Here is a 15,016-nt window from a genome sequence, read left to right on the forward strand (position 1 = left end):
CCGTGTTTACAGAGCGCTCTGCTCGGGTGATGTCATAGTTTTAGTATCTCACGGCAGCAGTGACACGGCAGGGGAGACAGGTGTCCATGGGATGCCTGTGGCAGCTGCTATGCCTGTCGGGTCAGGCCGGGTTCGCAGGGATGTCTTCAGTCTGTGGAAATAAGCAAGAGTTAATGGGTAAACACAGACAGGGAGCTGCTGTCAGCGCGTTGGTGTCCCGGCATGTGCACGCGGACCGCTGCCCTCGCTGAGGAGGTAGCCGAGCACACGGCTCCGCTTGTTTAGGCTGGCATTCCAGACACACAGGACTTTTTATTTTCCACAGGTCTGTGACGTCAGGGAGAGTTTCCGTCGGGGAGGCCGAGACCTGCAGGTCGTTTATTTGAGGACAGCGGCGCCGCCGCGCTAGTCCCGCGTGACTGGCGCTCTGCGGCTCAGGGAGGGAAGCGAGGGAAGGCTGCAGGGCACGGACGAAACCCTGCCGCAGAAAAGAGCTGCAGGAGCTGGCGTTGGCTAGACTCTAGAGAATTGCAGGTTTGAATCCAGAACGGGGTCGGGGGTAGGGTTGGCGCTTCTGTCGCCTGCTTGAGTGCATTTGAGGCAGTTATTCCAAGCTGTGTCAGTTGTGTACGTGGGTAATGTTTAAAAAGCTTCCTTGGTTACAGCTGTGTGCTAAGCAAATGATTAATGCAGTGTGAGTGTTGGGAGAGTATTGGCTTAGGAAGGAAACACAGCTAGGCTGTTGTGTTAATGGCAGTTTGGTAACATCGCACCTGGCTGTGCTCCTACCAGCTGCCCTCGTTTGCAGTTGGCTTCGCTCACGGTGGCTTCCGCTCATTTGGTTCTCAGTGTAGCATCGCCTGTTTGAGTTTGCATGTTCGTGTAGATGGGAAAACGGCCAGGCTTTGGTGCGATCACTGAATCAGCTGTGCCAGACAGGCCAGACGTTGTTCCCACGCCTGTCTGGCGGATAATGGTGCAGAGATGTACAGATAGGAGAGGGAGGGAAAGGAACAGGCTTTGCGTGCTGCCTGGCTCCCGAAGCACACGCAGACTTGCTGCGCCCCCTCTTAACGGAGCCGGTAGGGGAGAACACCGCTCGCTCTCACGCACCGGGGTCATCCCGAGGCCAACCAAGAGCTATTGACATCTTGCCGCTGACCCGGGCTTTCTTTGAATGGATCTCATCCGGTGGACCGAAATGAAAGGTGAAGCGTTTCAAAGCTGCATGCCGCAGCGTGCTGGGTTTACTTCAAATTCAGGCTCGTCTATCAGGAAATCAGGATCATTAGTTCTTATTTTTTATATAGTGCTGCAAAGAAAAATATGCTTGAATCTCTGCTAAAGGGGCTTGTGCAGTTTGCAGCCATTGAGTTGTCAGGCAACATGCTGTCTCCACTGGAAAACAGCACCCCCTCTGGCCTGGGAGAGATGAGTTGGTATGTAATGAAGGTAGCCTCTTGTGCGGTTGCATTCTGTTGACGCCCTCAGTGGTAGAGATCTCTTAGTCTCCCGGAGTGCCCCTGTTTTAATGCTTAGTCCAGGAAATGAAGTGGCAGCAAATTTGTCTTCCTATCTTGGAGCATGTCTCCACATTTAATGGCATCCTTTGTCCAGCAAAAGTAGTGTTTAGCATGAACTGTGCTCCAACTGATCTGACAGCATCTCCCATGCAAATTCCAGGCTACCCCTGGTTGGCTCTGAGTCTGTCACTCCTAGCCATTGATCCAGCACCCTCTCTTTTTCTCTCTCCCTCCTGCAGTCTCCACCTGTATAACTACCTGTAAGAAGACTCCGCCCCCAGTGCCCCCCCGCACCACTTCCAAGCCATTCATCTCAGTGACGGTGCAGAGCAGCACCGAGTCCGCCCAGGACAACTACCTGGACAACCAGGACCGCAAGAGTGAGGCCAACAGCCAGTCAGGACTCAGCAACTCCTCTGACAGCCTCACCAGCACACGGGCCAGCAGCCTGGCCAAGGGCCCCCCCGCCGCTGCCCCCCGAGTGCCCCCTGCCCCCAGCAGCCCCCCCGAGGAACCCCAGCATGCCATCCTGAAGACCACCACGTGCGCCCTGACGACAGAGGAGCTCCAGGCTGACCCTTTGCCCAAGAGGAAGCTCTCCTCCATTGGGATCCAGGTGGGGTGGCTTAGAGGTGCCATCACAATACTCACGTTATCTAACAACTTGGTTCCCATTTCGTGAACTGTGCCAGTTTAGTGTTGCCTGTAATGTTGGGGCATTCAGTTACACTCTTAAGTGATCATTCTGTGCCCTACAGTGTTCTGTGTGTGTGAAATAGCCAGTTTGAAAATGTAGACACGCCTAAATAGATTGCCCATGTGGCCTTATGTGAGAAACTATCACACTTCTATTGCAGAGTGCTCGTCTGGAAAGCTTTAAATCAAAATTTCATGCAGTTACGCAGTTAAAACCTGCTTGTGGTTGCCTCAGGCAAATACTAGAATTACAGCCAATTGAATGCGAGTTTGTAGCTGTTGGTGACTTCTCACGTTCACTGTAGTGGATCGAGGAAATGAGCCTATAAAGTCTACATGGGGTGCACTCTTCTGTGATTGGTCGGCAGGTGGACTGCATTCAGCCATTTGAGAAACAGGAAACGCCCCCCTTGACCAGATTCCAGTCAATTGGAGTGCAGGTGGAGGAAGGCTGGCAGTAAGTAGTGTGCTCTGCAGCACTTGCTTTGCTTGACATTGATATCTTTATTTATTCTCAAGTGTAGGGCTCCCATTTTCAGTTAAGGCGCTCTTCTTATGTACTTACCCTGCCTTTGGCATTTTTTATCTTTACAAACTACCCCTAGTATTTTTTTTCTTAGAGCAGGGTTGGATTACTCCTTTCCGGTTAAATAAAGATTAATAGAAAGATAGCATCCAATTACAAAGGCAAAGATGATCAAGATGTCCGTGGACATTTCCACAATGGAAAAAGAAATGCGCTCACAGTGTTCAAGCAGGCATTGAAAGGCTTGTCTTTTCTGTCTTGTAGAATTTAAAAAGGAAATTGCATCTAAAGTAAATTCAAGACCTTTATTGTTTGCTTTGGGTCCCCAGGGGAATGAATCCTCTCTCACATTTCCTCATTACAATCCCAGGCTTCATGTTTAATTTTAGATTTCCATCCCAGTTGGACTGACCTTTTCCGGTTGCGTTTTCGCGCGGCAGCACTGTCCCCTCCCTCCGCCTCCGGCCGCGGGCAGGGGCAGCGAGGCTCCTGCCAAAGTCAGTCCACTGTCACAGTCTGAACGGGCACCCCCCGACACCCCCCCCCCCCCCCCCCCCCCAACGCACCCCGCCCCGGCCTGACCCCCTTTCGAGGTTTTTATAACAACGTCCTCCTGCGAGCCCAATTAAGCCCTTTATAATGTTGTTTGTAGAGTTTGGGATAATCCAATCAGCCGGGTCCCCCTTCCCCCGTTCGCTTTAAGCAGCTATTAGTGTGCCGGATGGGGCTCTGGCCTCCCGCACGCCCTCGCTTACCGGCGCTGTTTTGGTGCTGCAGATTTCCTCTCAGCTGACCGAGCAGGCCTCCAGCCCCAGATGCTCCCCTGGTCTGTCAGCGAGACAGACTCATCATCCCGGAGCCTGGGCACTGCGAGGGCCGAGCACAGATCAATACACCAAGACCCCACTTTTCCTCCCCCCCTTGGGGGGGTTAGAGCATGCGTTCAGTTAATCCAGAGAGAACCGCAATGGGAGCTTACGATTCTACGGCAAGCAGCTCGCTTTTGCTGATGGATTTTTAAATGGGGCAGTTGATGTTAAGTACTATGCTCAATAGGGCTGTGCCATATCGTATCATCCATGATATACTGGTACAATTCCTCCCCATGATAAGAATTTGTCATCCCGTGATATTGACGATACAGTTGATGACGTGTTAACATACGCGTTGTAACATGGGCATCTCACCATCTCAAACGTAGAACGAGAACAAGCGTGGCGGAAGGCGGAGTTCCAACCCTAGACAGTGCAACAGAGGTTGTATATGTGTTTATGTTTCCATTTGTTGTATGTAGTTTGAATGTAATAGTATGAATAAAGTCAGAATCGGTATTTGCATTCCAAACTTGTACTTGATTTGAATCATTATTGTGTTTATATACCACTTTGATGTTTTGCAGCATAGTTTAAGACTTGTTAAGTTTGCACTATTTAAACATTATTTGTACTGTTACAGAAGAAAAGTATTTCTACAACATTTCCATTTGTTTTTCCTGGGGTTAGATTATGAATCCTGCGAGTATTGGTGTTTGCATTTTCACTGGAATTGTAATTTGTGAATAAAATGCATATTCTATTTTTTAGCCTACTTAATTGGTATAGTTTAATATTTGATGATGGTCAGGATTAAGTTTTACTTTTTTGGATCAATGATCGTGTTTGCACGGCTGTCAAGACTGTATGCTGTTGTGACATGTGGCCAAAAAGATAATGTTGAATGGTACTATTTTCATATCGTCATTTATATTGTTACCGCAAAAAATACCATGTAATACCGTGATATAGTCTATATCGCCCACCCCTAATGCTGAAGCGCACAGCAGCAACCTTTCCCCTCGGGTACGAGCCCATGGTCCCTGTCTTCTATATTCAGCCGGTGGATCTTGGAAAGTAATGTAACATATGCACGCAGACAGAATCCCAGGCTAGTCCCTTTTGTGCTAGTTGTAAATGCCTTGAGTGTTGCTGTTAATGTTAGGTCTTTGGCTAATGATGGGAGAGAGGGGCTTCATGAAACCCATAATGGGTGAAGCAACCATATGCTGTCCTTCGCTGGCAGATATGAACCAGTCGAGAATCTGTGTAAATACTGGCTGAGATCATTGAAGCACTAATGGAAGGTGATGGTATCATTCTAAGTTCTTGCCCCCAACTGTCGCTGTGTTCCAGGCTAAGCCGCTCCAGCAGCATGGCGTCCAAACAGGAGACCGACTTGGACACGCAGGATCTCGCCAAGCCCTCGGAGAAGCACGTGATGAACAGCGCCAGCCAGTCGACGGACTCCCCCGTGCACCGGCCCCAGGGCAACGGCGAGGGCGTGGTGCCGCAGGTGCTGTCCAACCGCACGCGGAGCAGCTCCTCCTCCTTCTCCGAGAGCCTGGACCCGGCGCTGGACCCCTCCTCCCTGCCCCCGCCCGACCCCTGGCTGGAGAGCGGGAACGGCAGCGCGCCGCCGGGCCCCGCCCCACCAGGGGCGCCGGCCTGTCGCCGTGACGGCCACTGGTTCCTGAAGCTGCTGCACGCCGAGACAGCGCGGATGGAGGGCTGGTGCCAGCAGATGGAGCAGGAGACCAAAGACAACCCGCTGTCAGAGGAGGGTGAGGGCTCCCGGCCGCACCACACACTGCTCCACAACGCAGAAAGGCTGTCTCACACACCGCACACTCCAGTCACACAGCCACTGATCTCCACAGCATTGCAGCTCAACGCAAGAGACCAGCTTCAAGATTGCATTAGCTCAATCAAATTGGAATGAGGAGGGCAAACCACTAGATTTAGTGAAACCTCTCAAGGTTTAAAGCTAGCTGTTTCAGTGTTGCTCCCTGCCTTGCTGGGTCTCTGTCAGGAGAGAAAAGACTCTTTCCCATGTTGTTTCTTTGAATGACAGGTAGAGTAATTACACAAACTGCTCTCTTAGGCTTTTTCTCAGGCAGGATTATGAACCCTAGTCACATGATATAGGACTGACGTTACTCTCTGATACTAACAGACCTGTGAACCTTAGTCACATGACATAGGACTAACACTGCTGTCTGAGGCTGCCACTCAGGCATGCCTGTGGACCCTAATCACGTGACAGATGAGTGTAGTGTAGTGGACATTAGACCCTTGTCTACATTGCCCCGCAGAGAGACTCAGTCAAAACACAGGCAGCAGGGTAGCACAATGAGTTTGCAGGTTTGATTCCTGGATAGGGAAATGGTGTTTTGCCTCCAAACAGGGTGCTTAACTTGAATTGCTTCAAATGTTTAGCCATACAAACAGCTAAAAGCCATCCTATGAAAGCTTAGCAAGTTGCTCTAAATAAAGACATCTACCAAGCAGGAACATTATAAAAAAGGTACTTCTGTCTTAAGGAGCAGTGAAAGAGTGAGCTAGCACTAATGGACAGCACTGATGACTATCCAATAAGTGCTGGCAATAAGGCCCTAGTTTTATAGTATGACCACCTGGTCTTCTGTATGATTTTATTGCTCTAACTTCATTATTCTGTGATCTGATTTTTAACAAGCAGTAGCCACTCGTTCCTAATTGCTACACAGACCTCCAGTGTATTGTAGTGCAGGCAACCTGGAAACCCAAATGCGGCTCTGTTTCCAAAAGTAAAACCAAGAAATTGGGGGCTCCCTCCATGGCTCACTGGGTTAGAGTGATTCCTCAGCATGCACTGAGGAAGTGGCCCAGGCACAAAAGCGCCCATCTTCCAGCAGAGACCGGGAGCCCTCAGGCACAGAACAAATTGGCTCCATCATGGGTAGAGGTGGGTAGGTGGCTGGTTTATCCTTATACCGCCAGGTAGTGTGTGAGTGTGCTGGAGGATCGACTCGTTGTGCCCTGTGTGTCTGTATAGAGGTTTACATGGAGTCTAATGCACAGCTAGTGATTGGGAGGGAAAAAACAAGAAGGAACCTTACATTATTGTCATTTGGCAGACTTACAATTTTACCCATCTATACAGCTGTATATTTACTGAAGCAATTTTGGGTTAAGTACAATGCCCAAAGATACAATAGCAGTGCCCCAGCAGGGAGTCAAACCAGCAACCTTTCAGTTACAAGCTCTGCTCCTTAGCCACTATGCCACGCTGCTGCCCGACTTGGAACCGCGCTTGGAAATGAGTGTCAGTGGAAATTAACAGACTGCGGTTCCCTGTGGCGATGACAAAGCCATCCGACCTCATCGCTGTGATAACCCTCAACTGGATTTCCGTACTCATGCCGTCTATCCAGTAATGCGTAGGAGTGCCCTGTGCTTGGTGCCAGACTCCTGCAGGAGAAACGCAGTGTCAGCCGCTGTCCCTTGCAGCCGCGCTCTGACATTACATTGTGAGGTGCTGCTGTGGCCTTTGCATGGCAGTATGCCACAGTACATCTCGGCTGCTCAGGCCCTGAAGCTATAGCAGTCAACTAGGTTACGTTACACCGCATAATTGCATTAGGTTATTTATTTGCTTATCAGATTTCTTTATTCGGGCCAACCTGCAGAGGTCACATTTTTTGTGTTATCCAGTTCGTACAGCTGGGTACTCGCCGAAGCAAGTTGAGCTGAACACTTGCTGTCTGAAAGCAGTCTGTCACCTTTATTTGAACCTGAAGCTTTCCAGTTAGAAGTGTAGTTTCTTAATCGCTGTGTCACACTGTGTTTTTCTCCATGTCTTCCTGTCGGGCAGCTGGCTCGGGTAGAGCTCGCCTGAATTCACAGATTTCTCAGCCTGATGCGCAGGTCTGTTCATTTTCCCTTATGGGAGAAACCAAGTCCCTTTGCGTGCTGACTGCCCACGACAACCCACATGATCAGACGTGACTAAACGCACAGAGACAGAGACTTTGTGCTCTCAGATCTCTTCATTACAACTCTCCCAAATGGATCCGAACACAGAAACCCTGTCTGTCGTCTGTGCAGAGGACCCGGAGGCATATCTGCCCACAAACGCCTGCCTGCATTATCTTAACTGACCTTCTGGCAAGATCTCTCAACTCCCACTGTATGGAAGATTTGATCCACATGCATACCCGGAAGGCGCAGACGGTTCTCTCACACTGATATCATCACAGACGGCTTTTATAGTGGAGGGGAAGGTCAGCTATCACAGCCCCTGATCTGTACACGTGTATATGTGTGTGTGTGTGTCTCTGCAGTGCTGGGGAAGATTCGGAGCGCGGTAGGCAGCGCTCAGCTCCTCATGTCCCAGAAATTCCAGCAGTTCCGAGGGCTCTGCGACCAAAACTTGGTGAGTAGCCTCCTTCCCCCCGCCCCGCAAACACCAGGTGCACTAGTTATGGCTCAGTTAATTTGCAGTGACATCCCGCCCAGAAACGGACACAGGGATTGGAAGACATTGTCTCGGAGGCTCCCGGACGGGCATTTCAGAGCGCGGTGGGTCCTGTCTTAGTTTATTTCAGCCTCCTTACCTCAGGCTGCAGGCAGTTGGCTGCTGTCAGGCACCTGGGTCTCATCACATGTTCTGTTGTGAAGAGGACTCTGGAATTGATTTCTTTGGTCTGAAAGAGCCTTTCAAGAGCCCCTTCGATAGTTTCCCAGCTAGTGTCACAAAGCAAAGACAGGTTTTCGCTAAAATTTCCACTCAAGTGTTACAAAGAGCTATGGAGGGTTCTTTTTTTTTTTTAAAAGTTAATTGATGTCTGACACTCCCTAGAGGTATGTTTGAGTATTCTAGAGCAACTGTCCCCCAGAGGCCTGGTGCTTCCTCAGCCTCTGCTCCTGGCCCCTGATCATAGCCGGCTGTGAGCAGGCCACCGGAATATAAGGGGGCGTGAAGTCCTCCCACCGGTGTATGTCAGACTGCTAGTAGATGTGTACAGCTGGACAAAAGCTGGTCTTTGGTTAGGGAGTTTACCAGGGGGTGTAGAAGGGAAATACTCAGGTACACACACACATACATACACAAAAACACACACTTTCATGGACTTCTTTTCCCTGCGCCACCCTGCCATCCCTGGCCTCTTCTGTCCCTGTGTCTGGTTCAGTTACTGTCCTCGCCTAAAGGGCGGAATGTATTAGACATGTCCGTTGCACAGAACAGAATAAATCAATCAGGGCAGTCTGACTCTGGCAGCTCTCCTCCTGGCTCTCTGTCATGCTATTCCTAACCTATTTCTTTTATATCACATAACCCTATTGTCTCTCCTGCATGTCAGTTTGCACGGGACACATCAGAATATTTTCTTACTTTCCCCCTTTGTAATTCAGGGGAGGTACTGTCTCCCTTCCTTATAAATTAAGCAACATTTTTTACACAAAAGAATTGGCCAAAACTAAATTATACTGTCCAAATTTATGACTACATCCATGTGCATGTAGCACTCATTCCAGAGCCAAATGATGCGTTTCCCTTTTTCCGTATAAAGAACAGTCTTTCTGATTCCTCATCTGAAGGCTCCATAGCTGTGGTGAAGGGTGTAGTTGTGAGCATAAACGTTTGTGCATTCGAATGTTTCAGCGCATGGGAAAAACAGGAGTGGCCTCCGTTTATGTGGTGAACAGTAGGAGTTCCATCTCTTCATGTAAAGGATGAAGGAGCGTCTGCCATCCATTGAGATCACTGAGAGCAGCAGTTACCTGTGCTGGCGGCGGTCACTTCGCCACTCCCAGCGTCGCCATGGGAACACGGGGAGAGAGAGCCGAGCAGCCTCTCTGTGCTCCGGATAGCGGGATTGGCATAGTAACGGCGTCCGGGGCTCCTGGACGAGCGTGGCGGGGTGGGGGTGGGGGCCGGGGTTGGGGGGAGGTCACGGAGCAGCTCCTCTTCACGGGAGGAGAGTAGGTGGGAGGTGTGATTACGGCACAGATCACATGGCACGAAGCCACAGCAAACGCTTGCGGGCACTCGTCTATGCAAATCAGCGCGAGTCCCCCGAACGCCGCTCCTCTTTTTGTCCGTGCGTAGCGTCTTAATTGGATCATCCCTGCCTCAGCCTGTATTAAACCTCCCACACTTCAACTGTAGTACTGTACCATCTGCCACGGCTCTCCACCTCTCAGTTATGTTAATGTAATGTTGAATCCTGTTTATAGTCCATATAAACAGTGTTCGTGGCATGACAGACTTCCTGTCTGCGGAAAAGTTGTGTGAGAGCACCCTCTAGTGTTTGAGGGTGTGTAAAACACAAGAGGGCTCTGGACCAACAAGGGCTTCAGACAACCAAGCCTGTGGAAGTGAAAACCCATTCTCATATTAGTTGCAGTTGTTGTATTCTCAAATTTGTGGTGCTTGGATTGTTTTTAAGCATGAGAATTCAGAAAAATTCTCAGGCCCAGTATAGAAAATTGGGTATCAGCAGGTCAGTTTTTGTCCATCTGTTGCATGTGAACTGACCGCGTGTCACTCTGACCCCCTGCCCCTCAGAATGTCAGCGCCAACCCACGCCCCACCGCCCAGGACCTGGCCGGGTTCTGGGACCTGCTCCAGCTCTCCATCGAGGACATCAGCATGAAGTTCGACGAGCTCTACCACCTGAAGTCCAACGACTGGCAGCTGGCCGACTCCCCGGAGAAGAAGGTACCCCCCTGCCCCTGCCCCCCCACCTCCACACCCGTCAGCATCGCCACACAGTTCCAGCAGGGGGCTTCTCTCTGCCCAACGCGTGGCTGACCTCACCAACCCCCTCCCAGCTGCCTGCTCTCCAGACACGCCTGTGTCCATCACCACGCCGACCAGCCACGCATCCCAGACTTCTTCCAAAGTGCCTGTTGGCTTTTGTATGAGTGTGCCTGTGAACGCCTCCATGAGTGTATGGGTGTGTGAGCGAGAGAGACGGACAGAGCATTTAAAAGACCCAACAATGTAATTTCATCACATTTACATTACATTTAGCAGACAGTCTTATCCATAGGCTAAAATTTTATCTGTTTATAGAGCTGGATATTTACAGAGGCATTTGTGGATTAAGTACCTTGCCCAGGGGTACAGCAGCAGTGCCTGAGTGGGGAATTGAACCAGCAACCTTTCAGTTACAAGCCCTGCTCCCTACCACTTTGCCACATTGCTGCCCATGCTAATGTAGGAAATTCCATATGAGTCAACACCATCAATTTTACAAAATAAAAGTGGTATGAAAATTAAGGCTCACCTATCTGCTGTATGCACCGTTAACAAGAAAATATTGATCCACTAATTACACCCTAAATACTGGGACAATAAACAGAAATCCATTTAAGGTGCAGAAATTGTCACGGCCTATTCATGTACAGTCATGTCACATTGCATTTAACACGGCGGAAGGTGTGTTCTGGGTTGCTTGCAGTTAAGCCTTGGGGAGAACACTTCTCCGTACTGCTTCCTCAATTGCATGTGGCATTTGATCTGGCTTGTTGACAAGCATCTCCGTGCAGCACTGTTTGCAACGTCTCCGGAAATAAGCATCAGAATAAATCAAACAGGGTGTTGACTGTGATACATATTAACAGTGTCTGTGTAGTGTTTACATTGAATCAACTCATTTAAATGAATTTATGGGTCTTGCTTACTCCAATGCAGAGCTCAGCATGGGTATTTTCCGCTGTAGCGTCTGTCTTTGTCAAACTCATTCAAACCTGCTTTCCTAAACCTACTCCTGAAGCAATCCAGCAGATTCTCACTTGTTTCTCCTGATGTTTTCTCTTTGCCCCCCAACCCCCACCCTCGCTTTCTGGTGCCAGGAGGAGAAGAAGCAGCCCCCCCCAGTGCCAAAGAAGCCCTCTAAGGCCAAGGTGGCGGCGGGCCGGGAGAAGGCAGGGCAGACGGACCCCGCGGACAAGCAGCGGCAGGAGGCCCGCAAGAGGCTGATGGCGGCCAAGCGGGCGGCATCAGTGCGGCAGAACTCGGCCACGGAGAGCGCCGACAGCATCGAGATCTACGTCCCCGAGGCCCAGACCCGGCTCTGAGAGAGAGAGGGGGAGAGAGAGAGAGAGAGACTGAGGCAGGGAGGCGGGAGACTGCAGGCCTCGCTCTCGAAGAAACACATGGGGTAGGCTGGTCCCTGTGGCAGCTCCGAAGGAGGGGAAAAGAGACTACAGCAGAGGAGAGCACACGCAAAAAATAACAACAACAACGAAAAAACACTCCTTTTAACATGGCTGCCATGGAAAACCTCAAGACTTTTATTACCGTTGTCATAATTAATATTATTGTTACTATTATTGCGGAAAACTATATCGGACTGTGTTAAACGTTCTAAGATCCGGAAATCGGGCGTCGCCCGGCACGCGGACTGAGGCGTCAGTGTCGACGCTCCTCTTCTTTTCTCACCCCTCTCCCGCTCCCTCTCTTTTGCACGCCAGCCCTCTGAATCTGACACAGACACACAGACACACACACGTGCGTTTGCTCCCTATCGATCTCTTGTCTTCCTGTCCCTCCTTTTGTTTTACGGCCAACTGTCGCGGCGAGCGTTCCTCGCTCCCCTTAACTCCAAGGATCAGGTAGTTTCATGGCTAAGCAGGGAGTTGCAGGGTTTAGGGTTGAGGGTTGGGGGTTGGGGGTCGGGGGGTGGCGGGCAGGTCTCCTGCACCTTCTGGAATAAACCCAAAGGACCAGTGGTAGTGACCAGACAGAGAGAGAGAGAGAGACCATGTCTGTCTGTGGTATATGTCACTCTCATAATTGTCATTCTGCTTGTTTTTGGCAAACCCGTCCCCAGAGCTGTTTCTCCAAGCCAGCGCTCATGTCCCTCTCCCTTCATGTCTCAGTCGTGTTATTTATCTTTTCCCTCCCTTTGCCCCGGCCATGCTCAGCCCTTCTCGTGGCTTGTGGCCTGGTGTCGTGGCAGTCAGTGCAGTGCTCATTGCCCTGTGTTCAGCAGACTGAGCACACGCGCGACTCGCATGCTCGGACACACTCTCTCTGAGGTTCATTTTACTTTGGGGGCCGTTGCAGTGGCCAGTTGTGTGTAAAAATGTTCCTGTTGACCATTAGTCTCTGGGCTTTGTTACCATAAGCTTGACCACTCCCTGCCATTTCATTTCTCCAGCTCCAATAATGCAGTTCCCATCTCTGTGTTCCATCTGGCCCACTCCCAGGACCATCTCCAAACAGCTTGGGCACTTCAGTCCACTCCACTCTGAGGCCTGGGTCATCTGAGGCAGTAACTGCTAACCCAGAGCATCACGTGCCTGCGGTGAAATACTGAACGCAGTGCTGACAGTTTTAAAAGAGTGCTCAGCTCTTTTAGCGCAGTGCTATTACTTCTTAAAACAAGCTGGAAGCGAGAGCAGTCTGGCCTCCACCCACTAGCACAGGTAGAAGATTTAGAGCGTTTTCTGAACCACCGTCTGCGGTCTGTCTGTCGCAGCTTTCAGCAGTGACCATAATATGCAACGACCTTTAGAGAGCTGCATGTGAGGACAGTGAGGCGATTGAGCAGGGCTCAATGTGGACAAAACAATGCACACTGTTTTTGCTCGTCATCGTTCCCCTTCGCGTTTCATTGTCCTTCACCTGTTTCCGTTTTGGAGAAAGCGATCCGGATTCGCAGTGTCCGCAGCTGTTCTCCGAAACTCCGCAAGTGTCGTCAGGCGACGGGATGGCAGAGGCCACAACAGGCAGAGCTTCAATGCACTCTCTGTCACTGACTGCCGCAAATCAAATGGGAAGAGCTTTCTGTCTGTTGGTTCACGTCGAGGAATCACTGATGGCAGCGCCAATTTTCCTGTTTGTGAGCCCTTGCTCTCCCGGCTAGTGCCTGCACGGCAGGAGCGGTGCATCACCCTCTCCGGACCGGCCCATTTCCTGTACTGAGTTCCCATCATCCGCCCAGCAATCATAGAGGCTCAGGGCCTGATAGGGGCCTCTGTCAGCCTTATCAGGACTCCATTAGCATTAGCATCCGGTAATACGACTGCAGTAACACACACAGCACTGAGCTGTTACTGTTAATAGGAGTAAAAAGCATACCTGGGGTCAGTTCCCTTTCAGTTCACCTCATTCAGGACTCCCACAGAAATTGAGTTAATTAAAAAGTCTTCATAGAGAGTGATGGGCAGTTTTAGGTTCAGTTCATTCCCTGAAATGGAGTCGACCCTGATTCTGGTGAAAAGCACACTGACATGGCTTAATTCCAGGTCCTGTCCCTTTTCCTTGACGTTTTGCCACTCCGAAGTGTGTGACCTGGTCTCACAGGCAGCTAACTCAAGACCGCCTATGGCCCAGCCAGTCGTGATTGCAGCTGATAATTTTTAGTTGATATTTCTGGCGATGTAATCCTTGAGCCCACAGCAGAGGTTAATTGCAGAAACATCAGAATGGCATACAGCTGATGCCAGTGTTTTCAAATGGCGTGGCATTGATGGCAATTAAAATTGTTTTTTAACTATATAGTAGCATAAAAGTGTTACATAGGTGTAGTTATGTACACATGTGCATATAGATGCACTTAAGACCTGCAAAATATGGAGAATTCTTAACATCATGAGCGCTGTTTCTTTAAGGGTGTCCGCACTTCCGTACTGGTACAGACTCAGTATTCAGGGCATTGACCACTAGTTTTAATGGCGTTTCCCAAGGGCCGAGCACTCCCCCTGCTGGCTAGCATATGCACTGCACCCATTTTGATTGCTCTGAGATGCTGTCAGCAGACCCCAGCTGCAGAAGCTGTTTGCTTGGGGCAGGGAGGCACATGTTTGGAGGTTTGGTGGGGGTGGGGGTGGGGATGGAGATAGGGGTGGGGAGGTGTTCTTTTCCTTTCTTTGTTTGTCATACATCAACCAGACTACAGACATGTACCTTTCATTGTCTGAGGAAATCATTAAACATCTTTTGTTACACGTCTTTGTCATCTGCATTCTTTATTGCGCCTATCATTCATGGTATTGCTTTACCATTGGTATTGCTAAATGTATCATATGGCAAGTTATATAAAATACAGCCTACCTAATCAAAAGTCTGTCATGTAAAATTCCATTACAGTACCTTGGAGTCTTGAGGACTGATGTAATGCTTGTGAATGAACACCTTGAGCAGTGGACATACAGGTTCTTTGACATGAAGATGAGGTCATTCAGTGAGAAGTATTTTTTTTTTCTTCTAAAAGTGTTTTTAAAGTTGGGGGTTTGGTATCTTTTATATCAGATAATTACTTTGCACTAGCAGGTCAGAAGTCATGGCTGACTGAATCACATTGACTGGGTGCATGACCAAGTCTCAAACAAAGGTTGTATTTCACTCGACTGACCTCTGACTTTGAGAAGCGTGTCAGCGCTAAGAGGTGTCATGATTAGGGAACTTCTCTGATCTCGGTTTAGGCTATGCTCAAGTGTTCGGAGCTGACATGTCGATC

At 49.8% G+C, this 15,016-nt stretch overlaps 1 protein-coding gene across 4 annotated transcripts in view; it reads left to right on the forward strand.

The window, feature by feature from the left end:
• The window catches only part of LOC118780162 (disks large-associated protein 4-like), a 136,273-nt gene extending 121,923 nt beyond the window's left edge, over nucleotides 1–14,350 (forward strand). For 3 of the 4 annotated variants that reach the window (XM_036532502.1, XM_036532505.1, XM_036532504.1), the window contains 6 exons: nucleotides 1,763–2,139; nucleotides 2,588–2,676; nucleotides 4,914–5,341; nucleotides 7,883–7,974; nucleotides 10,111–10,263; nucleotides 11,403–14,350. In XM_036532502.1, coding sequence (XP_036388395.1) covers nucleotides 1,763–2,139; nucleotides 2,588–2,676; nucleotides 4,914–5,341; nucleotides 7,883–7,974; nucleotides 10,111–10,263; nucleotides 11,403–11,627 — 1,364 coding nt within the window. In that variant the 3' untranslated portion in view covers nucleotides 11,628–14,350. The remainder of the gene's footprint in view (nucleotides 1–1,762; nucleotides 2,140–2,587; nucleotides 2,677–4,913; nucleotides 5,342–7,882; nucleotides 7,975–10,110; nucleotides 10,264–11,402) is intronic. The other variant, XM_036532503.1, reaches the window with a different exon arrangement.
• The last annotated feature ends 666 nt before the right edge of the window (nucleotides 14,351–15,016 follow it).

This window comes from Megalops cyprinoides, chromosome 7 (assembly GCF_013368585.1).
Source record: "Megalops cyprinoides isolate fMegCyp1 chromosome 7, fMegCyp1.pri, whole genome shotgun sequence".
In the NCBI taxonomy this organism is placed as follows: Eukaryota; Metazoa; Chordata; class Actinopteri; order Elopiformes; family Megalopidae; genus Megalops; species Megalops cyprinoides.